We start from the raw sequence: 26,246 nt of genomic DNA on the forward strand, positions 1-26,246 counted from the left end.
TATTATTATTGCAATTGGATCTTCATTATAAACCCTTCTATTAGTAAGCCATAAAAAACATTAACACAACCTTTAGACTAAAAAAAGAAACTCTTAAGCTGTGCTTAAAAGAAAGATTATGCAACATAAATTAAATGTATATCCTACTGTAGTTATAGATAGAATATTGTCTATATATCTTTAGTTTTTGCTTATTGACCTAATATCAAAAATCTATATATCAGTATATCAACCTCATCACTTATATGAAGAAGATGCTCTTTCTAATTAATTTATACAAGTTAAAACGTTGTCCTGCCCCGTGTGAGGATCGAACTCACGACCTTCAGATTATGAGACTGACGCGCTACCTACTGCGCTAACGAGGCTGTGACGACACAGCGAGCAAAGGCTTCTGGGAAAAAATATAATTACGGCTAGTTCATGGGAAATATTTAATTTAAATGATTGTGTTTGATTATTTTTTGATGATTCTTCCTTTATTTATTGTTTTTTTTTTTTTTTAAGTCTTTTGATGAAATATTGATTGGTAGTTGCCTTAGAAGTTGCCAGATAACTGTGCGGAATGCGGATGATTACGCGTTTGGCGACCCCTAGGGAGCAGTCGAGAGAGTTGCCTTAGAAGTGTTATTTGTGTGCTCTATTTGTGAGTATTTTCATTAAATTTGTAAATATTTTACTTTTTCGCAACCCCACTAGTTCACTAGTATATTTGCTAATGCAAATGACAAAAAAAAAAAAAAATAATAATAATAATTCCTTAGGCTTCAAATTATTCACATTCACAGATAATAATAATTTCTTAAATGACTTAAGAAATTAGAATTTAATAACATCATATCAAGAGAGTCAAAGAACTACTAAACAAACTACAAAACTATTAACCTTATAAAGTCTACTATATCATATCTGATACCTTAATTTATAAGGCCTCTAAACAACTTTGCTGCAAAACCTGTTGCACACAATCTACATGCCTATTATAGAGTCCTCTTAAAAAACTGTGGTTCACATGTCTTTTTGCTGTGAAATCTTTGATTTTTGAAGTAAACATGAGAATAACTTGTATATTGTTACTAATATTTCAAGGTGAATATTTACTGGAGAGGAGCGACTTAGGTTTGCTTGATTATCAATACATAATTTTTAGACAAATCGTGTTAAATGTAAGTATCAGAAATGATACAGACTTCTGAAGAATTATTATTTGTACATCTATCAATCATCACTGAATTGCATTGCATTATTATGCTTATTATTTGCACTTTATTTTATACGTATTATCTTTTTATTCTTTAAATTCCTTTTCCTGTTTTTATTTCATTTTTAATGTATTTTATATCTTTTATGTATCATCTTGATTCTGACTTTTAATGCATTTTAAATAATGCGGTAAAATTCTCTGTTTTTACTGTTATTTCTATTCCTTATATTCTATTTTTATTATTATTCTTTATGTAAAGCACTTTGAATTACCATTGTGTATGAAATGTGCTATACAAATAAAATTGCCTTGCCTTGCCTTATTATTATTATTATTATTATTATTGTGTTTTACCAAGTTTTACCCCCCCCCACAATTAAAACCACATAGCTTTTAATATAAAACCATAAGCATTTATATATATGTATATCTAGCAAGATCTATTTTTGGGACATAAAGGGTGACAACTGATATTTACGTGTATATGTAAGTAGTCTGCTATACTGTTAAACATATCATTGATTTATATTAGGAGGTATCAGAGTTTTATTTTAATTTTTGGCCATATAAATAACAGCAATTGCACCAAATTTCATATTTTTGCTCACTTTAGGCCTCTAAATACAATTATAGTTGGTTTTTTGGATCCCTCCATGGATATAAAACATAAAAACACACATGCAAACTTTCATTTAGGTCTAAGATTTATATATATATATATATATATATATATATATATATATATATATATATATATATATATATATATATATATATTGTCTAAAGGTTCAAAACTGCTTTACAGGGTTAAACTGATGAATATATATTATTTATGAGTGTTTACAGAATGCTGCTTCATTCGTTATGTTTAATGGCAAACTGCAAAAAAAAAAAGAGAAAAACTCCATCTCCCATAATGCCTTTCGTTTCCTCCGCTATCTCGCGCCTTTCCATCTTGTTCCTCTCGAGAGCTCAGCGCCGTAGTTGTTGTTGTGGTATGTAATAATGGCGGCAGCAGGAGGCGGATTACCAGCCTCGGCTGTTGTAGCAACCATAATCACCTCCGCCACCGTTCGCTGCCGTTTCCCAGGTCGGCCATGGACGTCTCGGAGCCTGTTGAGGACGGAGAAACGCTCTCATATCGGTCGGGTGAGGGCTGAAGATAGAAAAGGGCCGAGGCCCGTCGACGTTGGAACTACGCTGCGAGAGGATCCGTCACTGTCGCGCTTGCTCGGGCTGGCGGAGAAACACAGGCGCCAGCGCGAGGCGGGATTCTGCACGAGCGGGAGCGATGAGGTGAGCGATTCGCTTAGTAATACAGTAATAATAATAATGCACAGCAAGTGCATCATCAGCATGTCGCTGAGTGGCTGATGTCAGTTCCTGCAGAGATGCATACACCTGATCACAGATGCACGGTCGTGGGCTTTACAGATTACAGAGATGAAAAGTATTTAAAAAGACGCCCGTCATATGGTGGGCTTTTGCCGGGCTGTCGAGCTCACATGGCGGGTGTTTAGCTGCGGTTGACGGTGTTGCCGTGGCTACTGGGATTGTGTGTGGGTCAGTGAAGGTGTGGTGTCCGCTAATTAGTTATGAGGGAGTTTGTCTGAAGTTTTCAGCTTTGAGACTTAATTCAGTGTTGCTGGCGGGCCTGTTTGTCTTAATAGTTAATGTTGGTAACATATGTTTAAGTAGGCGTGGTGTGCATCCGGATTATGATACAGTTACTATTTATGCATTCTGCCAGGAATCGCGTTTGGATGATTAAAAATATTGCATGTTTGTAAAGAAGAAAATCCTGGATTCATTTGTACAACGTCAGGCGGTATTGTTTACAAACAAGGTAATTGATTCATAGTAATCTTGTTAATCAGATGTTAGTGCGTTGCAATTTCATTTTCATTCTGTAAAATTTCTTCAGTAAAATTAGAGCTGCTTTATTTGAGTTTTATGTACTTGAAGTGACTATCAGAGTGCTTCCATCCACGAAAACTGCTAAGCTGTTTAACCCTGCAAAGGCAGGCATGAAATAATAGTCAGAAAATCGATTTTTTTTTTTTTATGAAACAGTTTGTCGAAACTTTAGAAAACATTTTTAAAACTTCATTCTTTTTATGATATAGATAGAGTACAATATGGAGTGCTTACTCGAGGAAGACAAAAACAACACTTTTGTTCAGAGGCCCAAACTGAGCAAAATAGTTTAATTTGATGCAGATTCTGTAATTTATATACCAAAAATATGATATTCTGATAGCTTTTAATGCAAATCAATTAGATTTTTTTTTAAGACGGTATAGCAGGCTACTTTCATAAAATGCATGAAAATGTCAGTTGTCATTTTGTATCTCCCAATAATTTATCTGTAAGGTGATATTTAAATGCTTAGTTTTCATAAAAGCTCTACAGTTTTGCGATGCACTGCAATAATAATTAAGAGATCTCTAATTTGACTTGAGTAGTTCTTAGGTTGTTCATTATAGTCACTGTGTTTCTTTTAGATAAACTACCAATTTCTTATCATGATTGGCCAGTACCGATCCCGAACATTCAAGCTTGTGGTTTGTAAGATTTTTTTTTTTTTTTTTTTTTTCTTCAAATAAAGTAATACCACAGATGTTGCCTTGGTCATCTTATTTACAGCTATGTTGTAATTGTTGTTTTAATTTAGAATTAAATAAGCACAGCAAATATTCATTTTACAATGAACATTTTCAATAGGTCTTTAAAAACAGAGCTTGCACAAAACTATCCATATTATGATACTTCGGCTTAGTAAAGAGCCTACAAGACTTTTAAAACGTAACAATTGTAGGCGCTCAGTCAGTGCAGTTACATTGTTACACCAGCAGGTGGTGGCAAAGGACTGTCTTTATGAGTGAGACATCATTAAAGGTGCCCTCGAATGAAAAATTTAATTTATCTTGGCATAGTCAAATAACAAGAGTTCAGTACATGGAAATGACATACAGTGAGTCTCAAACTCCATTGTTTCCTCCTTCTTATATAAATCTCATTCGTTTAAAAGACCTCCGAAGAACAGGCGAATCTCAACACAACACCGACTGTTACGAATCAAATGTAAACAATATAACAGTATGCAATACTCACATAATCCGACGCATGCATGCCGCATGCATGATGAACACTTTGTAAAGATCCATTTGAGGGTTATATTAGCTGTGTAAAATTTGTTTATGCACTGTCCAAGGCAAGCGTGAGCTCCGTGGGCGTGGAGCAGGAGAATTAAAGGGCCAGTAGCCCTGAATCGGCTCATTTATAATGATGCCCCAAAATAGGCAGTTAAAAAAATGAATTAAAAAAAATCTATGGGGTATTTTGAGGTGAAACTTCAGACACATTCAGGGGACACCTTAGACTTATATTACATCTTTTTAAAAAAAGTTCTAGGGCACCTTTAAACTGTTCATTCAACTAATATGCTTAAAAACATTGCTTCATTCATGAGTGAAACAAAAAGTCAAAATGAATTTAACTTTGATTGCCTCTTTAAAGGCTCAATCAATGTGCAATGCATCACCTGGGTAACGCTGAAGCTGATGTTTCACTTCAATGGCATTGATTCAATGCAGTGAACTGCGCTGACACCAGTCATGGGAAATCCCCTTAAACGTTGAAAGGATACCACGACAAAGATATCGCTTTCATCTTCTGACAGCTGATGGCAAACTGATTTTTTCACAAATATATGACACAGGTAACCACTGTCGCTGTCTGCTTTGTGTGTGTGTGTGTGGAGGAACTGCCTGAGACCTGCCTCAGACACTGAGAGCAGATGACAGAGGCAACAAATCAGGTTCGTTGTATTAAATCCTTAGCCAATGTTCCTATTTCTTTAGACAGGTCTCTGCGGCACTAAAGTTTGACGTCATCGCATGTTTTGAAGGCTTAGATCACCCAAAAATGACATTTCTGTCATTAATTACTCACCCTCATGTCGTCCCAAACCCATAAGATCTTCGTTCATCTTCAGAAGACAAATAAGATATTTTTGATGAAATCTGAGGGTTTCTGATCCACACATAGGCAGCAAAGTCATTGCACCTCTTTTGAGGTCCAGAAAAGAATTAAAGACATTGTTAAAATAGCCCATGTGACTACAATGGTTCAACCTTAATACTTCTTGTGCGCAAAAACAAAAATAATGACTTTATTTAACAATTTAAACTCCTGTTTACAGTTGATGTAGTGAACACAGTCTTTAGGTCAAATTGGGATCAGTTTGTATATTAGTGGGGACTTTTTCAGAAATTCCCATAGCTAAAACAGTGAATCATACTGCAGTCAGACTCAAAGCTGAACCAGTATAGAAATCATGTTGAGCTTTGACTTCACACATTATATACTGATGCAATCCGATTCTGTGCCTTGAAATTCTGAGGTATCTGCAATCAGTCAGCTATGCAGCATCATCCTTACCTGAGAGGACAGTTGCACTTTATGGGGATATGAAAAACTGAACTTGATTTCTGAAGTCTGAATCCTTTTGACTCATGAGTAGTGGTAAGTAAGGAGCACTGAGTGGTTTATGTCAAGAGAGGCTGACATGAATTGATGTTTCTCTGTGTAGACATATTTCCCTGATGTATCTGAGAGACTGATAGATTAGATAAGGTTGAAAGTTTAAAGATTCTATTTTAAGTTTCTGAAGTATTTTGGAAAAATCCTACCTTTTCCCATATTGCTAAGTTTGCTGATGTTATGAAGTTGTTACCATTAATGTAAAGTTGATGCTCTTGGTAAAATATATTGTAACCATTCACATTTTTGGTTTAGAAAGGAGTTGCTCAGTGTTTTTATTTTTTATCTTTTTTTAAGAGCAGCATTTCATGAGGAAGCAATTTTATTCATCTTTTGAGTTAAGTTCACTGAACTATGAAAACACTAACTTTCAGAATTCTAAACTAGGGATGTGCAAAACTATTCGACTGGTTGTTTAAACGATACTGCTGCTAGTCAATGTTTTATTTTTTTGCACATTTAATGTTTTGCTTTATGTTTTGACAAAGGCTACTTTCAAATTACCATCACATTAATGTTACATTTTAAAATTAATACATTATTGTGAAAAGTGTATATCTGGAATGGAAAACAAAATGTCATTTTATTAGATTTTCCGAGAAATGTCCACTCGGAAGATGAGCAAGGTGAGGGAGTATTAAACTTTCCTGTTTTCTTCTGTCATGTCAAACTATTATATAACCATCAAGCTTGCTTATAGGCTTGTTATACTACAGGTTATAATGTGCTGACTTACAGTGGACTAACTTTGTGGAAATTTGTCTATAAAAGGCTATTAGGTTTGAACTTATTGGTCCTGCTCTGCCTATATTGATTCGGTTGATTTGAATAAATATCTATAATGGCTAACGTTGCTGATGATTATAATGCAAGGCAAGCATATCACATGTATCTGACCTATTTTTTTAGTGGCATTTAGTATGGGATTTGACTGTTCATAGATTAAGTAGTCTATTTCAAATGGATCTCATTTACAGACCGTCTCTGGGGGGTGGGCATGCTAGGTTAGACTAGTCGGTTGCAAAATTTCCATTTAAGCCTTAATGAAATTAGTAGTTACACACATCCCTATTCAAAACCGCCTCCTCGGTGGAAAAAATAGTTTATTGACATCTTGTGAATAAATTTGAGCAATGTTATATCAGTGATGCCTATTTATTTATTTTTTTGGTTCAGATTCCTGAGTGTAGCACCTACTGCTCTGCATTTTTCTGAAAAGTCCTGGCATTAGAAATAAGATACTGATGTTTATTAGTATCACTGTCTAGGATCATGTCTGTCTGACCTGCATAGTTCATTTAATTGGAATTGTTTTATAAACTTATTGCTTGTAATGATGGATCAAGAATTAACACTGGCCAATAGGGCTGGGTTAAAAATATCAATTTTTCAATTTTAATCGATTCCCATTTTGATGAACCGATAACGATTCTTAAATCTAAAGAATCAATCTTTCAGTCTAAGCGGTTTTTAGTTGATGGATGAACAAAACGTTGTAACGTGCCTCCCATCTAATAAATCGCAATAAGCTTTCTGCTTTGTTACTTTTGATATGTCTCAGATTTCAGACTCTGTCAATTTTATTAACCTAACCTTTAACCTAATTTAGTACTGTGATGAGGACTGTTCTCTTCTGTGTCAGCATTTCTCACTGCTCAGTATATTAGAGTGATGGAAAAACGTGTGTTGTGTTTGAAGCCTGGCCTTAGTATCCATGGAAAGGTTGTTTTTGTTGAATATTTGTTCTGTATTATAACAGTGTTATCAGTCAAGCAGGGATTTTGTAATGCTAGATCGTCTATTCCTACAGATATTTTATATAATTTAATGCTAAATGATTAAAATGTAAAACATGTCGTTTTGTGGTGTTATATTTTATCCATCTTTCTTTCTCAGGAAGGAGACTTCACAGGCTTTAAAGTGGACGGTCAATCGTCCTTGCGTTCTGGACAAGGTTCATCAAGTGAGTGTTTCAGCTGTTTCTATGTCTAAGCAATTTGATGACTTAAACTCTAACATTAATTTGGGCTTTGCTTTTACATGTGCTAGCTTTTATATTAAACATTGTCATTCAGACCGAAATTTTTCTACTAAAGAAAAGTATTTTTCTTGTATTCTCCTTTAAGGTTTAATTAGTGTTACCTGATCATGCAGTCATCACTATTATTATTGTATACAATATCACTTATAGGCATGTGACGTTATAAAATTTTCATGTTATGATAATTGCTGAAGCTTTTTTCATGGTACATGGTATTATCACAATATTGAAATAAGTTGTCATACTATAACGGGTTTAGTAAATGCTTTTAAAAATATTTTCCATTGTTAGTTTGTTAACTAATGAATTAACTAATGTTAACTAATAGAACTTTATTCTAAAGTGTTACTGAACAGTAATAATCAGAATGTTTTCAACAAGTATGTCTTATTTCAGAACAGTAACAATTATAAAATTGACTGTTGTTTTTTAGCTTAAATTGTTGTAATTTCTTAATGACTGAAATGTAGTGGTCATTTTACTGAAATGATGTATGCGACTGACAAATGCGTCCTCCAGAGGAGACAGCTTTCAAAATGAGACACCACTAATGAATGTGCCTTTTCATTCAGTGCTTCTCGTTCACTCGTCTGCCATGCTGCTCATGCATGTTGGGCTTGTTTACATCGGAGTGCACATGCCTCTTTGACGCAACATAATGCAGTGTTGTAAATTTTAACTGGTTGATGGAAAAGTATTCTTAAAATGCATTCTAAAAATCAGAATAATTAGTAATTAATAATTATTCACTGTATTTTAGAGTGCACACGGTAACAATACCTTGCATGTTCATTATTGTGATGTATCGTATTGCCGTATATCAGCACTTCTGATCATTTATCAGTAATATGTGATTTTTATTTTTTATTTATTGGTTAGATATTTAATTGTGCATTAATTTCTGCACATTTTTAAATTAAAAAAATATGCAAAAATCAATTATTTAATTTCTGCATATTTTTACATTTGGATTACCTGCATTCATTTTAACAGTATTATCTGAATAACACTATTAAATGTGACCTTTTATTAGATTTTGAATTCACATATGCATATACACCCTTTTGTAGCATTTTATTTTTGTGTGTTTTTAAATAAATAATAAATATTCAATAAAATACATAGATATTTATATTTTTTACACAAGTGTATAATTTTAATATTAAAATATTTAAATATCAAAATTATTATTTGAATATTCAAAATGATTCATTACATGGATGATACTCTTTTGCCTGTGTTTCAAGGTTTATTATCTAGACTATTTATTAAAAATACTAAATACTAAATGTTTTAATACTTTTTTCTTTTCTTTTTTTTTTTACTTTAGATAAAAAATCATCACTATTGGAAAAACCTGAATTGAAAGGCAGAAGGTTTTCCAGAACGGACCAAAAATCTGTGAGGCCCAAATTGGTTATTAAAATGGCAGCCAAAAAGATGACCAAAAAAGAAACAACACAAACAAAAAGGCCATCTGTGGATCAAGATGGACATTTGAAACAGGGCAGCTCAAGTAAGAGAAATGGCAGGGTACTCAGGAACCAGAGAGATGGACCATTGGCCTCCTTGCAGACTGAAAATGATGAAAATGGGGTGGATGTGGCATGTAAAGAGGAGGAGATCCCTGGAAGGTCACAGAGACGTGGTTCTAGTGCAGCACAGAGCCGGAGGAGGCAGGAAAAATTAGTGTGGACTTTAACAATGGTTAAAGGAAAAGAGCGAGCCTCCAGAGTAAAAGACACCAAAGACCAAAGAGCTTCAGCGGAATATGCTAAGACCCACAGGAACAGGGCAAAAGAAATTGCTGGTAGTGATCAGGCAGGCGCTGTATCCTCAAAACCAGTGGGCAAACAGAGAAGGGGCAGAAGGACAGAAGCAAATGAGGAGCCTCTTGAATCTCTTGGTGGAGGCGAAGGAGCATCTTTAAGCGACAGTTCATTAAGTTCTTCCAAAAAGAAGCCTTTTGTAAGGCGACGAAAGCGTATATTTGGCCGTAGAAGGTTAGTGCAACAGGAAGTGCACAGCAAAATACTTGACAGTCAAGAGCAGACCTCTAGCATGCCTAAAAAGAGACAGCGACTTGGATGTGCAGATAAATGCTCTTCACATATACTGAAACGGGTGGAGGGACAAGAACAGCCTCTTGGAGAGATGGAGAGGTCCAAATCTGCAGTCCAAGCTGAACAACCTAAACACTCCGCCAGACCAATTGTTAGCGCTCGTTCTTCCCGCGTCATCAAGATCCCAAAGAGGTTCATGGATGACGAGCGCATGTCTGCGCTCCCAGAACGAGGTTCCCCAAAGAAACCAGCTCTTTCTGAAATCTCAATGGATCTCGGCAAACCGAATACAGATCTCCAAACCCTCGATTCTGGAAGCAAACTGAAGGCTGCCCAACAACCGCTGACCCTAAACAATGATGAAAAGAGTATTTCAGAAAAGGTGCAATCTCAAGGAGTCAAGCCTATTTTGAGTTCTTCAAGGCCTTCTGGTGGTCCTCGTGGGAGGGGTGGGAGGCTCGGCCAATCCGCGGACCACTATAAGATATACTGGAAGCTGAAGAAGCTCACGGCATGCCTGGCAAAACGTAGGATGCAGCGGATTGCCAGTACTAGCTCCAGGCTAACGGAGGAAGGTGCTGAGGGAGGGACACATGATGTGCAGGAAAGGAAGTCTGATCTCAAATTGCAGGACATGTATTCTCCAGGGGTTGTGCCAAAAGTAGTCATACGTGTTGGGGAACATTCGGATCAGACACCGTTGGCATCTTTGGCGGAAGTACCTGCTAAGGAGAATGGTAGGGTTTTTGCTGTCATGTTTGAAAATTGAAATTGATGTTTTTTTCCACCTTTCCAAGTGTGTTTGTCTGTTCTTTTGTTCTCCCATTAACCTTGAGGCAAATTGCTGTATTCATTCAGTAGAGACAACTAACCTCGAGGGAACTACTGAAACGAGTGCACAAAATACCCAGATGATGGTGGAGCAAGGTAGTAGCACACACAGGATGAGTCTTTCGGGTGCCAATAAGAGGATGTTCCACCTGCTGAAGAGAGCCAGAGTCCAACTGATTAAAATTGACCAGCAGAAACAGCTCAAATCAGCTCAGGTCAGAATGTTTAACAATTTTATTACTGCAAACAGTGCATTTTTATAATGCACTGTCAAGTCAAGTCAAGTCACCTTTATTTATATAGCACTTTTTACAATGCAGATTGTGTCAAAGCAGCTTTACATTGATAACTGGTACATAATTTGGCTGCACAGCAGCTCTTAAAGAATAGTGTCAATGCAGGCAGATCAGAAGCACTGTTGAATAAATGTCAAGAATACTATTGAATATCAAATGTCAAGTGTCCCCAACTAAGCAAGCCAAAGGCAACTTAGTCTCCATTTTAACACCTATTAACAAATAGGTGTTAAAATGGAGAAAAAAAAAAACCTTGGGAGAAACCAGGCTTAGTCGGGGGCCAGTTCTCCTCTGGCGAACAGTGCTTTGTCACTGTATCTGACAAGTTCTGACAGTATTCATAAGCTGGGTGAACACAGTGTTTATTTTCGAGGACATACTTGTGTGCATTTAGGTATTTCTATCCAGCATTGTTTATGCGATATCCCAAAATGCACATAAAAATAGGTGAATGGAATACAGGAATAAATACAATTTTTAAATATTTTAAAATAGAATTTAAATTTTAATATTTCACAATAAGGATGCACAATTAATCAAATTCATATTTGCAATTACGATTACGGATGCCACTTTCGTAATCGTTCAAAGGCGTGATTACAAAAAATATCCACTTACATTATTCTGCATGCTTAAGAGTTGTGTTTAGAGCATGTTACGTTGAGAGAGGCGAATCACGACTACTTCAGAGAGTAAAAGGTCTAACCCAGCACAAAAGGAACTACCAGTGATGTAAGTGTACGCTGATTGGTCGAACGCATGTGAAACACCAGCACCTGCCATTTTTAAAAAGCCGTGTACACTGCCTATATATTTACTCCACAAACTAACTCTACAAACATGGAAAACAGTGATAGATGGACCTCTCCACCTTACGCTAAAAAGAAAATCCAGCGCGACTTTGAGCGGACCAAGTGAAACATGATAATGTATTTCTGCTCAGTTAGCGACATTGTGCATCAACTACACGGCAAAAGCTAATACGTTTTCATATAATGTCTGCTTTCTTTGTATAACAGTTCTATCTAATAACATATTAGACAGGACTGTTAAACAGTTCGTAAACTAATGAAGATGTAGAATGCGAGCACTGTGTGCTCAGGCTATTGCTAAATTGTTCTCAAAGCCGTCAAAATAAGTCACCACAACAAGCGCGGTTTACGTCATTTCAGAGTTCCTACTGGCAGTGCAAATGTAACCAGGAAAATGGCCCTAGGGAAACATTAGTTCTCGGGGAACCACCGTGGTGGCTAGTTCCTAGAACTACATGGTGCAAAAGCCCCTGTTATTATTAATAATGCTTAATGCTATAGAAAAACAATAAAACATTTTTAGGAAGAGTGTTTTCAGCTTGTTTTTTTATTTTTACATAAAATATGGCATGCAGTTGCTTCAAACAATGGTATAAAGCTATTAAAAACATCATTCAATGTAACTGTGATCATCGTAATTAATAATCGCAATTATAATTTCTAAGAAAAAAATCGACAATTATGATTTTTGTCATAATCGTGCAGCCCTATTTCACAACACTGCTGTTATTTTAAACTATTTTACTGTAAATACAACCTTAGTGAGCAAAAGAGACTTCTTTAAAAAAAAAAAAAAAAAAAAAAAACTTGGACCCAGAACTTTTGAACGATGGAGTATTTATATTGTTTGTCACCTTTGGATACCTTAGTGTGAACAATGTTTTTGAATGGTAAATGATATTTTGATCAAACATAATATACAAGTCTTTTATATCTTAAGGAATGCCACAGAAATCTGTAGAATTATACAAACAGTGATGTTTATGCTCTGCAGCTTCTGTCTGGCTCTGTGAGAGTAAGAGATGGATCAGCCGCGGTCACACAGAGAGGCAGAAAGAGGGGCAGGAGAGCAGTCTCAACTAACCCAGAGGGGGCTTCACAAGTATGCTTCAATAAAAAAACGTTGCTTTGCAGATTTTTTTTTTTTGTTGGATCATGATTTTTTTTAACACTGTGCCCTTTTAACTCTGTAGGAGCAATTGATCGGTGGTCCACGGATAAAGCATGTATGTCGAGCAGCAGCGGTGGCACTGGGACAGCCACGTGCCATGGTTCCCGACGACATTCCCAGGCTCAGCGCCCTTCCTCTGCATGAGAGAGAGGGGATCACTGCTTCACCTGCCGAAGAGGGTACACACCTCTCCTTTGCTCATTCTGTCCACATCCATTATAAGTGACATTTGCTAATATCAGGAAGATAAATGGGCTCTTTTTGGCCTGTAAATTGTGTATTTTGTTCATGTTAGTTGCAGTGTAATTGTAATACAAGTTAACCTCATTATTTGTTCACATTTGGCTTGAATGCATAAAATGTATGATTTTCTTAAAGGCATTGTTAACAAATTGCATAAAATGTTGTATGATTTTAAATATGATAAATACAACAATGAAATGCAAATATTGTAAATATAGATATTCTATAAGAAATATTCTAAAATATTTCTAAAAATATTTATCTTATACTTAATGTACAATTACTAAAAGTATCTCTCTATTTGGGCTACTTTACATTTACACTATTATTTTTTGAAACCCAACCCACCAGGATATTATTGTTTATTATTATTTATTATTTTTATTAATTTAATTTAGTATAATTGCGTGTAATAATAATGTAATTTTGCATTAAACTCTTCATTTTAACATGATATTTTGTTTAGCTGAATATTCTCATCCTTTCTGGATATGGGAACATGTAATGGTTAGACGTTTTGTAATTAAGTGAATGTGAAAATAAAATGATCCTAGAGTGTGTTGCATTCATAATGCACAACATATGCAAACTGCGTTGTGGACTATATTCAGAACACCACATGAGATGGCCTGAGGTCATTTGGAAAACTCACATAATGCACTAAAAAACAAAACAAAAATAGAAACACAAAAATGTGCAGTTTACGGTATTTTATTTTTTGATTAAAAAAAATTCCCTTATTTGAATGCCAGTATGTGATTGCAACTTAGTCATTGCAATTTCTGAAATAATTGTAACGCCTACTTGCGGCAGCAGTTCACCATTATATCTAGTTGGTGTTCACTTCTACAACATTTCTTAGTTAATCAAACCTTGACATTCCCAAAATGCCCTTATTCTTATGTTAGATGCTTTCTTTTGCCTCTGTCTCCCTCTTCCACCGGCCCCTGCTGGCTCTTCAAGATGTTGCATCTCACTCAGAACCAGAGAGTGAAGAATCTTTTGAGCCAAAGCCGACATTTAGACGCAAGTATGAAAGCGCTGCTTTTGGCTATCGGCTAAAGCGCTGCTCGCGCTGCAAGGGCTGCAATCGGCTGGAGGACTGCGGGAGGTGCGTGTTCTGTCTGGACAAGCCCAAATTTGGAGGACCCAACAAGAAACGGCAGAGCTGTGTGTAAGTGTCCAAATAGTGTTAATTACAAGGTATTAGCAAACATTTCCTGGACTTTAAAGGAATCATATCATACTTTTTTCCCCTTTTTAAAAGTGTTTTCAGTATTTGTTCCTATTTGTGGACTTGTTTTTGTAATTTTTCAACAGCTTAAAGAAGTGTTCGCTGATTGAGCAGAACAAATTGAGACGATTTAACAAAGGTACTCTACTTGCCTCTTTAAAATTAAAATCCTTTTTAATTATTCGGTATTTCCAGTCATTTGCCTCTTGCCAATGCAAATATTATAATAATAAATAAAAAGTATGTGATTCAAATATTACAATTTAAAATACTGGTACCTAACAACTTTAGCAGATGAAGTTGGCATTAAATCTACTTAGACTTGACATGCTTTTTAGGAATCTCAGTCCTGGCCTGTTGGTTATGCGTATGGATTTGATCATTTTATTTGACCACCTCTCTTTGGCGCAGTCCAGATGAAGCGGCGGCGGCCATCAGCGGCCCATGCCATGAACAGCAGCGAAGAAGAAAACGAGGAGGAAGGGGGAGATGATGCAGGACAAGCCCAGTTCAGCCCCACCAGGAGGCAGCCCAGACGACAGGTCACTCCTCAGTCCTACAGAAAACTCCTGGGGTACGACTCCTCTGACACAGAGACGAAAAGTGTCAGCTCTGAGAAGACAAAGGCCAGCGGGACTCAAAAGACTCAATCCAGTGGTATAAATTTTATGTCAACTTTTACACATACACATATAACCCATATGTTTCTGTTAATGGGTGAAGATCCTCCTTTGTGCCAGAATCCATTATCATTGAAGCATATTTTGATGGATTGTGTTAGTTTGAAATCTGTTAGATCTCTTTATTTTTCTGTTGACTTTTATGAAAAGATTTTTAATGTAGTAATGCCTGATTTAGTTCTAGAATTTTTATCTAAGATTAAATTTAAAAATTTAATTTTTTTTTTTTTTTTTTTCCTTTTATTAAAAAAAAAAAAATCTCATTCTCGCCATGAATATAGCCGAGGTAGCTCGCATGGCGTTAAATCATAAACAAACAAATACACACGACCAGCTCTTTGTTTGTATTAAGAGTTGAGATATTTTGACATGATCCTGTGAAACCAGTGTCTATGAGACTAAACTAATACTTTACACTTCTTTCCAGAAATGGCTACCTCTGTAACTGTTCCAGAAGAAGCAACAAAGCAGAAAAGGCAAGGACTTTACAGAGCGTTTTGGGCCCAACGCAGAATTGACAAGGTATGGTAACTCGGTGTCATTTTGATGATCACAAAATGGACAAATTATCTGATGATTAATCGACCTGGGCTACGTTTCTCCAAAGCATTGCAAGTCTAATAGCTTGTTTCCACTGAGCGGAAAGATACAGTACAGTACGGCACACAATTATTTCTGTTTCCATTTTCAGACGTTGTAAATGGTACCAAAATACCAACTTTTTTGGACCCTTCCATTGGGGTACCTAGCACAGTAGTCCTGTACCGCTCAGTGGAAATGAGCCGTAAGTAGATCGTAGATCCATTGCCACCAGTGGTCTCTACGATAAAATGGGCTCATGGTGCTTTTGAGAAATACAGCCCTGGAAGATATATTTTGGTCTAGGGCTACACAATTTTACTAGGGCTACCCCCCCCCCCCCCCCCAAAAAAAAAAAAAATTATTAAAAAAAGCTCCAGGCTGTGGTGTTTTGCAGGGCTGCACAAGTTGGCCACAATTATGATTTTATAAAATAATAATAATAATAGCTATTATCTGATTATTTAAATCACAGCATTTGCCATTTTCATAATCACTCTTAGCCATGTTGCGAATTTGGATTTTTGATTAATTGTTTTATTATTTTGGTCTATTACTTATATAGCTCAATCCAATTGTTGAATCACCTCTGAAATTCAATGTCATCCTCTTTAACTCTTGTCTAATTGAATGCATTTGGGATTTAATTTATGTCTTTCTCTCTTTAAAATAAAACTGCTCTTGCCTTTTCTTGGATACGGTTCTTTCTGTCTTCTCCACCGTATAACAGCATGTCCTAACCAGGTGTTACATGACAAGTTTCTGCCATCAAGTGTTTTTTTCTGTCCTTGCCTAGTCAGCGAGATTATTAAAACCCAAATGTGTGACAAAAATGTCTTGTTGCATATTGCTTTTTGTGGTTGCCACTGGTTAGGACAAAACTCAACTCTTGTCTTTGTTCTAAACACATCTGATGGTGATGGAAATGTGTCCTGCTCTCTGTTGTCTTACCCTATCATTTCCCCTCATGCTCTGTTTGGTGACGGTCCTCTTCCCGCCCGGTTTATATCGATTCTTTTTCCAGCTTGAATCCACTGTAATGCTGCTTCCCTCGTATTTCCCCAATTCTCTTGGTGTTTTTGACATTTACACAGGAGCCACTTGAACCATCTTCATCATCATCGGACCCTCCAGCACCACCCCACCATCCCTTCACCCTTACAGGAAGTCCCTCCTTCAAGCCTGAGCGCAAGCTGCTGTTGCAGCTGGAAAGGCTACCAGCCAGTGTTGTGCAAGCAGCCTTGTTGGGCTTAGCAATCCCGCATACCAAATGCGACACCATACAGTCACTGAAAGTGATGTGCGAGGTGGTGGAAGAGGAGCAAGCTTTTATTCATTGCTCCTCTCTTACTCATTCTCAGAGTTCAGCAGAGCACACGCCTTCTAGTGTCCTGACTCCGCTGGCCAATGGCTGCACCCAGAAGGGCAAGTTCTCACAGGGGACGATGAACAAAATTCGCGTGGACTTCAAGGTCAGAGCTGAGATTTCTATGAAACCAAAAGCTGTTTTATTGGATGTTTTGGATGAATGTACAGTTTTGAATTTTTTTTTTTTAGTGCTGCCAGACAATTAATCCCGATTAATCGCATCCAAAATAAAAGTTTGTTTACATATTATATACGTGTGTACTGTGTATATTTATTATGCGTATATATAAATACCCACACACATGTATATATTTAACAAAAATATATTTATATATAAAATATTTATATTTATATATAATATAAATTATATATAAATATACATTTCTTAAATACATGTGTCTGTGTATTTATATATAAATAATATACACCGTACACACGTATATAATATGTAAAAAAACTTTTTTTTTGGATGCGATTAATCGTTTGACAGCACTAAAATTTATATAAAAATAAATAAAACAATAGTATGTTTTCTTGTATGAATGGGGAAAAAAATCCTAATTGTAATTCTTATTCAAAATGTAAAATATTTGTAAATTATGTAAATTATTAATAACGTAAAATGTCTAGTTTTGGGGTGATATTTAAGCCAGAAATTTGACACCCCTTTTTTTCCCCACTTCATTTATTTAATATTTTCCAAAGAAGAAAAAAATGTTATAAAGCTGTTAGGTCCTTTTTTAAGCCCGGTTATAATTCCCAAAAGTGACTCTCGCATGTTTTTATTTTGCTGCCTCTTTAATGTTATGTTAACAACGTCTTAATGTTAATTTATGCAGGAAGACTGTCACATCCAGAATGTGTGGTTGATGGGAGGGTTGAGTATTCTCACTTCAGTTCCCATCATGCCTCAGTCTGTGTGTCTGCTCTGTGCCAGCAAAGGCCAACATGATGTAAGATCCAGCTGTCAATGCATCACTCAATACCACAGAATAATCATCCATATTCCTTCTGTCGTAACTCACAAGTACTGGGGTCAAATTTCATTATTTGCAGAAGAATAAATGTTGGTCCTTATCTAATTTTGACTTTGACTTTGATCTTTTTTCTAGATGATCTACTGTCAGATGTGCTGTGAGCCTTTTCACCGTTTCTGCCTGTCGCCAGACGACTGCCCCAAGGAGGAGAACAAGGAGAACTGGTGCTGCAGACGCTGCAAGTTCTGCCATGTTTGTGGCCGCAAGAGCAAGCAAGCAAAGGTGCGTTACGCTTCTATTTTAGTACTAATATAGAATAGTTATGGAGGTGTGTCATTACTTTTCTGTTTAATCAGGCGTACAGTTTTCACATTGTAGAAGAGAAAAATATTGTAAACATACATTGAAGGAGCTATGCAAGTACTTATTTTTGACAGCAGCGATGTTCTGTTCTTCCTCATTTTTAGCCAGTTTTGCAGTGCAAGAGTTGCATGTACTGCTACCATCCATCCTGTTTAGGACCCACATATCCCAAACCTGTAAAAATGAACACCTCGTGGGTGAGTTATCTCTCTGCCATAGGGTGATGTCCTAAAATCATCATTTTAGTTTTCACCTAGTTTGAATGATTCACCTAGTCCATCAATAAAGTGTGCTTTGTTTCTTTGCAGATTTGTATGCTGTGTATCAGGTGTAAGAGCTGCGGTGTGACTCCTGGGAAGTCCTCCGACATGTCCTGGAACCGTGAGCTGGAGCTCTGCCCTGACTGTAACAAACTCCATAGCAAAGGTTTGACAATGCAAATGTCATGTCAGATTCTAGTTCATTCTGCAGATTCAGACTATATAGGAATGAATGTTTGATCTAATCTCTTTATTCCTGTATATAAGCCATCCTTTTAGCAAAAGATTAAAGTTTCTGCTCCTTTTCAATTATTTTTAAATATATTGATAACATAATTATTGCTTATTTTCATTTAATTATATTAATTCAGTTAATTTATGAATAATATCTATAACAATAACAACAAAAACATTATTATTACTCCTGCAAATTATGTTTATATTAAAGGTGCCCAAGAATGCTTTTTCACAAGATGTAATATAAGTCTAAGGTGTCTCCTGAATGTGTCTGTGAAGTTTCAGCTCAAAATACCCCATAGATTTTTTTTAATTAATTTTTTTAACTGCCTATTTTGGGGCATCATTAACTATGCACTGATTTTTTCAGCACGCCGCCCCTTTAATTCGCGCCCCCCTTTAACTCCCTGCCACATGAGCTGTCGACTATATTACAGTGCATTTACAAAGTTCACACAGCTAATATAACCCTCAAATGGATCTTTACAAGATGTTCGTCATGCATGCTGTATGCATGCTTCGAATTATGTGAGTAAAGTATTTATTTTGATGTTTATATTTGATTCTCTGAGTTTGACAGTGCTCCGTGGCTAACGGCTAATGCTACACTGTTGGAGAGATTTATAAAGAATGAAGTTGTGTTTATGAATTATACAGACTGCAAGTGTTTAAAAATGAAAATAGCGACGGCTCTTGTCTCCGTGAATACAGTAATAAACGATGGTAACTTTAACCACATTTAACAGTACATTAGCAACATGCTAACGAAACATTTAGAAAGACAATTTAAAAATATCACTAAAAATATCATGATGTCATGGATCATGTCAGTTATTATTGCTCCATCTGCCATTTTTCGCTGTTGTTCTTGCTTACCTAGTCTGTTGATTCACCTGTGCAGATCCAGACGTTACTGGCTGCCCTTGTCTAATGCCTTTCATAATGTTGGAAACATGGGCTGGCATATGCAAATATTGGGGCGTACACCCCGACTGTTATGTAACAGTCGGTGTTATGTTGAGATCCGCGTGTTTTCCGGAAGTATTTTAAACAAATGAGATTTACATAAGAAAGAGAAAGCAATGGAGTTTGAAACTCAGTGTATGTCTTTTCCATGTACTGAACTCTTGTTATTCAGCTATGCCAAGGTAAATTCAAATTTTGAATCTAGGGCACCTTTAAATGTTTGTTTTGCATGATTATGTCTAAGAATTTTGCATTGTTTTGTGTGTTTTCTCAGGGAACTTCTGCACTGTGTGTCTGAAGTGCTTCGAGGAACATGAGTTTGACAGCAGCATGATGCAGTGTGCCCGATGTGCCCACTGGGTTCATCCCAAATGTGAGGGGCTCACAGGTAGGAAGTGTCCATTTTCAGTGCCTTGCTGATCCCACACATTGTGCCCTGTCCTGTATTTCCTTCCTGTCTTTTTCATCTTCAGATGATCTGTATGAGATCCTCTGTCGTCTGCGGGGGAAGAGCCTGGTGTTTTCCTGTGCTCCCTGCAGTAAGAAATTCCGCAGCGGATGGCAAGACGTCGTGCAGGTAGTTTTGAGGAACGGTCTAGAGAAGATCATGGATGGATTGAGGAACCATCCGACCATCTGTCACCTCCTCATGTGTGCACAGGTGAGGTTTTCAGCAATCTGTACTTAGAATATGTCCCCTTTAAGAAATAGTTTGAATGATTTATTGGTTCACCTTTCTGTAGTGTCTTTGAATCGAATGTGTTTTATGTGTGTATCTGAACAGTGTGAGGCCTGTCCAGATTTCGAGGTTGTAAAGGAACGGTCAGGCTGTTGTTTACATCTTGTTGAGAAGAAGCTGGAGAATGACCTGTACACTACACTGGTGAGATCTTTTATACATGTGAAAGAACTTTCTAAATTTCTATATCCTTAATTCTCCAATAGTATGTATAGTTTACATTCAACTTAATTCTTTCCTATGCATTTACAGGAGAACTATTGAATTAGTCAGTCTATCAATATATTTAAGTTGGAAATCACAGTTTAGAGATTTGTTATCCGTTAAATGGGTATAAATCGGTAACTAAACGTTGTTTACTCTGTCGTTTCAGAAAGCATTTCATGAGGATGTGGTGATTGTGATGGTGGAAAGGCTGAGAAAAGAAGAATATCTTCCAGTGGCGCAAAGGCCCACATACCATGCCAAGTTGTATTATATAAAGGTAATGTTTTTTTTAATTTGTTTTTCTGTAGGCCTTCAATAGCTGCTGGTGCTCACATCAGCTGTTAAAGGTGCTAAAGAGGATGTTTTGTTTTATACATTTTTGCAATATTACTTGAAACTGTCTTTACTAACTGATAAAAGACTATTTATTAGGTGCACTGAAAGGAATAATATTAATATACATCATCTGTGCACGAGGTAGGGCCTTAAAAACATCAGCCAATCGTTTACGCGATCATCGTGAAAACTATTGGCCCTCTGGCTTGTCAATCACTGCCGTGACGTTCCTTGTGAGAGACGCGCGGCTGCGCGCTCCAGTAACTTTCCACACTCCACAGGCGCCGCATGCAATGTTTTTGTCAGGAGACAGAAGTAACAACTGCAGATTATGAGTTACCTGCGGTGAGTCCGACATAATGAATCCACTAACACGTCGTGTTCCAATACTCGTGCATGAGTTTTGGGAGGCGTTCCCTCGAATTGAGCTGTGAAGGAGGGGGGTTGTTCTTACGCATGCGCTCATTTCAAAAACTCACTAACAGTGTTTGGTTTCTCAGTCAATGGAAAGATCCTCTTTAGCACCTTTAATGGACATATTAAAGCAATGCCTATTTTGGCAGTGATATTTGCAGACTGCAGTTCATTTTAATGCATATTTTGTCATTGTTCTGTCTTTGCAGCTAGTAGAACAAGTATTTAGCTGGTTCAACAGTCAGGACCCCAAAACATGGAACTCTCATATGAAAGAATTTCCAAGGTATGAACCTAATTTTTCTTCTTTTCTTTTTAAATCAATAAAGTATTCCGGGTAAAGCACAAATTGTGCTGTGTAGACTGTCGATTACCATAGAAAATAACTTTGAGTCATCCTTCAGATTGCAAAAACCAACAAATATGTGTTTACCACTATCAGAGTTTAAATGACAGTTGTTCTGTTACAACAATATTTGAAGACCCCCCTCACAATATCTACTAAAAAAAATGTTCACAGCTTTGCATAACTAGCAAGATGTATATTCGTAATAAATATAACAAAATAAGAAATGCCTTGATTTTTAGTTGTTTTAGCCTATTTTCATGCTTGTTTTGTCTTATTTTAAGTAATGAAGTCATCTTGAGGCCCCTTTGGAAGTTTGTTGAGGCCTCCTGGTTGAGAACCACTGTGCCATCTGGTTGTGATGTCTTTAAGTTGAGGTCCATTTTGCCCTTTTTGTTTCTTAGTGGTATGCTCTCAGAGGCTGTAATTCCCCCCAGCGATGAACACAGTTATGCACAATGGCTCAAACAGCAGGACCCAGAAAAATCGCACTCAAAATCTCAAGGTAAACACGTTGTGTTTTTATCGTTATGGCTCATGCTCTCTCCTTGTTTGTATCTTGTTTTGTTAATTTGTGTCCATAAACCGCAGATCTGCAGAATGTGAACTCTCAGTCTTTCGTAGATGAAAGACAGTGCTCCCTCTGCCAGCAACTTGGAGATGCCAAACCGAATGTAGGTGAAACCTCGAGCAGTTCTGTGTTCAGAGTTGAGTATTATGTTGGGCTCAACTGATTTTTATTTGTATGTGTAGGATGCTGGTAGGCTGCTGTATATTGGACAGAATGAATGGGCTCATGTAAACTGCTGCATGTGGTCGGCGGAAGTGGAGGACGTCAAAGGAGCTTTGATGCATGTCCACAGTGCCGTTGCCAGAGGGCGCTTCATGGTAATTATCATCTTATAAAGAATAGTGTCATTAGATAGAAACCGAATAAAAATTTCGAAATAAATTACAAAATAAAATTTTAAGCCCAGGGTTCAGGGTTTCCATAGCCATAAAACATTTTTTTTTAAAAATCTTTAAAAGACGGTAATGTATAGTAACATTTTTCAGTAAGGAATGGAAATTCATTATAAACTTTTGTAGTTCATATGCCTAGTTATTTATTACATAATACTATATTTTATTCTGTTTTTTGCTACATATTGTTCTTTGTGAGTCCAGTCTCTATACTGTTTTTTTTATTTTTTATTTACTTTATTGCTTTATTACTTTAATACTGTTTTATACTTTAAAAATAGTTAAACGTACCTTTTTTTTTTCCAGCGCTGTGAACGTTGTGGCCAAACAGGGGCGACTGTGGGCTGCTGTCTTACCTCATGTCAGAGTAACTACCACTTCATGTGTGCTCGTGCCAGCAACTGTGTCTTCCAGTGTGATAAGAGAGTCTACTGTTACAAACACCGTGACCTCATAGATAACAAGGTTTGTATGTTTAAGTGGATGCGTAGCAAAACTGATATTTAATGTTTCACAGTTACTGTATAATTGAAGTGAGAAGAATGTAACAAGGTTTTCTTTTTGTAGATTGAACAAGGCAATGGGTTTGAAGTTCTCAGAAGGGTCTACGTAGATTTTGATGGAATCAGTCTGCGTAGGAAGTTTCTAACAGGCTTGGAGCCAGAGTCTGTAAATGTGATGATTGGTGAGTAAACGGATATTGTTTTTTGTTTTTTTTCTGTTGGTGTATAAAAATAAAGGAGAATTCAACATTTTTTTTATGCTGTACCCATGCAGGCTCTTTACACATTCAAAAACTTGGTGTTCTGACGGAGCTGTCTGCAGATTCTGGAAAATTGTATCCAGTTGGTTACCAGTAAGTAATAAAATCACTCAACTTTTATTTGATCATTCTTTTCATTTAATACCAGTGATTATCAGTTATCAAAGCATTAGTCACATAATTCCTTTTATAATACAATTATTGTCCAAAAATAATAAAGGACATCTTTTTTTTTTCTCCAAAAGCAAGGTTTAGCGCAACTTTGATTGTTAAAGGGTTAGTTCACCAAAAAATGAAAATTCTGTCATTTATTACTCACCCTCATGCCGTTCCACACCCGTAAGACCTTCGTTAATCTTCAGAACACAAATTAAGATATTTTAGTTGAAATCCGATGGCTCAGTGAGACCTCCATAGGGAGCAATGGACACTTCCTCTTTCAAGATCCATAAAGGTACTAAAAACATATTTAAATCGGTTCATGTGAGTACAGTGGTTCAATATTAATATTATAAAGCGACGAGAATATTTTTGGAGCGCCAAAAAAAAAAAAAAAAGGACTTATTTAGTGATGGCCGATTTCAAAACACTGCTTCAGGAAGCATCGGAGCACAGTGAATCAGTGTATCGAATCTGCTGTTCGGAGCGCCAAAGTCACATGATATCAGCCGTTGGCAGTTTGACACGCGATCTGAATCATGATTCGACACACTGATTAATTTATGCTCCGATGCTTCATGAAGCAGTGTTTTGAAATCGGCCATCACTAAATAAGTCGTTATTTTGTTTTTTTGCCACACCACAAATATTCTCGTCGCTTTATAATATTAATATTGAACCACTGTACTCACATGAACTGATTTAAATATGTTTTTAGTACCTTTATGGATCTTGAGAGAGGAAGTGTCCATTGCTCCCTATGGAGGCCTCACTGAGCCATCGGATTTCAACTAAAATATTTTAATCTGTGTTCCGAAGATTAACGAAGGTCTTACGGGTGTGGAACGGCATGAAGGTGAGTAATAAATGACAGAATTTTCATTTTTGGGTGAACTAACCCTTTAACAATAAACTAGAATGAGCTTTAGATTGTACATTCACCCTCAATGGTTGTTCCAGCTTGCTGATCTTTTCCCATTGAAATCTGTACTCATAATTTGATGTGGTTTCAGATGTTCTAGATGGTATTGGAGCACTGTTGATCCTCGCAGGCGATGCCGGTACACTTGTAAAGTGACAGAAGTGCGACCTTCAACACGGTACAAACCGCCTATTTCCCTGGTGGACCAGGGAGAAAATCACACAATTGTACACAGCCCAAAAGTTCACAATGGTGTGTATTGAAGTATATATATATATCTACATGCGTATTATTTTTTTAATATTTAAGCATTTAATTTAGAGCCTGTACAGTTTGATTTGTGCCAGCATGGTGTGAAATCTTTGTTCTTTGTGTTAATGGTTCAAAATCGTATTTCTGACCTATAGATGAGGATGGCACAGACAGCGAGTCATTTTCACCTGAGCTTCCTCCCGTCACACCCTCCAAGACCAAACAAGACTCAGGGGTCGCAGGTAAGACTCCTGGGTATCTACACAGCAGGAGACCAGCAGGAGGAATGTCCAGACCATTACCTTCCCCAGGTAATATTCTTCCATCAGTTTGAAGTTCTGTTCATTTATTAAATAAATAAATCAATTTCTGTTGTCATACACTCACCCTCATGTCATTCCAAACCCATAACAAATGCATGTGAATCCAATGGGGTATATAAGTTTAAAAATTAGGAGATGAGAAAGTATCATGAATTGACAATGATTTGAAGAGTTCATTTGCAAAAACAGTTAACTCCATTTTTATGAATTCTCACAAGTTTTTTTTATTGTGCATTCCAAGTAATATCAATCAAACTGCAGTTGGGTTGTTTTGATTAAGTAATAATAGCTCTAAAAAATACAGGTAAATTAAAAAAATTATAGTTCATTGAAAGTATGTTTTTTATATATATTAAAAGTTTGTTTCTTAGCAAAAGCAGACAACTCCAACAGTCATTTTTGGCAAAAGCAGATAACTCCACATTTCATGTTTCAGAGTTAAACAAAACCCAAGTAATTGCTTTGTAATTGCATTTAAAACACACTCAAACACACGTGTGCACACAAACGCGCGCACACACACATACACACACACACACACACACACACACACACACACACACACACACACACACACACACACACACACACACAGCCATCCACTCACTGTGCACACACACACACACACTAACAAATCAGCACACAAGTACACTCACGCGCACACACACACGTGCGCACACACACACGCAAAAGAACAACCAAGGTTTAAGCATGTAAGTAATGTATGGTGTTCAAGGACTTACAGGAGTCAAAATTATAAATCCTCGATCACTTTTAGTCAGCTTTGACAAAACTTCCCTCAGCTAGCGCGTCGTTTTGAAGTGACTAGAAGCCTTGTCACCTGACCTGAATACTGTGCGCTGATTCGCTAAAACGGACTTATCGGTTTCTGTACACAAACAACAAGGGCGCTTGTCGGCCTCTGCTGTAAAACGTGATCTTGCGATGCCTG

The 26,246-nt window shown here is 36.7% G+C and overlaps 1 protein-coding gene and 1 non-coding gene across 3 annotated transcripts in view; one reads left to right on the forward strand and one right to left on the reverse strand.

Moving 5' to 3' along the window:
• Nucleotides 1–295: 295 nt before the first annotated feature.
• Nucleotides 296–368, reverse strand: trnam-cau. Its single transcript has one exon. It is a non-coding gene; the product is annotated as a tRNA-Met (tRNA).
• Nucleotides 369–2,129: 1,761 nt separating this feature from the next.
• Nucleotides 2,130–26,246, forward strand: part of kmt2ba (lysine (K)-specific methyltransferase 2Ba) — a 32,663-nt gene continuing 8,546 nt past the window's right edge. Inside the window, exons 1-28 of one of the 2 annotated variants that reach the window (XM_048203327.1) lie at nt 2,130–2,500; nt 7,646–7,712; nt 9,121–10,590; nt 10,712–10,899; nt 12,787–12,894; nt 12,986–13,142; nt 14,170–14,380; nt 14,527–14,579; nt 14,852–15,097; nt 15,548–15,642; nt 17,061–17,171; nt 17,907–18,020; nt 18,180–18,326; nt 18,512–18,604; nt 18,716–18,833; nt 20,145–20,258; nt 20,344–20,531; nt 20,655–20,753; nt 20,983–21,093; nt 21,776–21,852; nt 22,317–22,417; nt 22,504–22,586; nt 22,666–22,800; nt 23,182–23,340; nt 23,443–23,560; nt 23,653–23,731; nt 24,811–24,971; nt 25,127–25,282. In XM_048203327.1, the coding sequence (XP_048059284.1) occupies nt 2,210–2,500; nt 7,646–7,712; nt 9,121–10,590; nt 10,712–10,899; nt 12,787–12,894; nt 12,986–13,142; nt 14,170–14,380; nt 14,527–14,579; nt 14,852–15,097; nt 15,548–15,642; nt 17,061–17,171; nt 17,907–18,020; nt 18,180–18,326; nt 18,512–18,604; nt 18,716–18,833; nt 20,145–20,258; nt 20,344–20,531; nt 20,655–20,753; nt 20,983–21,093; nt 21,776–21,852; nt 22,317–22,417; nt 22,504–22,586; nt 22,666–22,800; nt 23,182–23,340; nt 23,443–23,560; nt 23,653–23,731; nt 24,811–24,971; nt 25,127–25,282 (5,050 nt within the window). In that variant the 5' untranslated portion in view covers nt 2,130–2,209. The remainder of the gene's footprint in view (nt 2,501–7,645; nt 7,713–9,120; nt 10,591–10,711; nt 10,900–12,786; nt 12,895–12,985; nt 13,143–14,169; nt 14,381–14,526; nt 14,580–14,851; nt 15,098–15,547; nt 15,643–17,060; nt 17,172–17,906; nt 18,021–18,179; nt 18,327–18,511; nt 18,605–18,715; nt 18,834–20,144; nt 20,259–20,343; nt 20,532–20,654; nt 20,754–20,982; nt 21,094–21,775; nt 21,853–22,316; nt 22,418–22,503; nt 22,587–22,665; nt 22,801–23,181; nt 23,341–23,442; nt 23,561–23,652; nt 23,732–24,810; nt 24,972–25,126; nt 25,283–26,246) is intronic. The other variant, XM_048203328.1, reaches the window with a different exon arrangement.

This window comes from Megalobrama amblycephala, linkage group LG9 (assembly GCF_018812025.1).
Source record: "Megalobrama amblycephala isolate DHTTF-2021 linkage group LG9, ASM1881202v1, whole genome shotgun sequence".
Lineage (NCBI taxonomy): Eukaryota > Metazoa > Chordata > Actinopteri > Cypriniformes > Xenocyprididae > Megalobrama > Megalobrama amblycephala.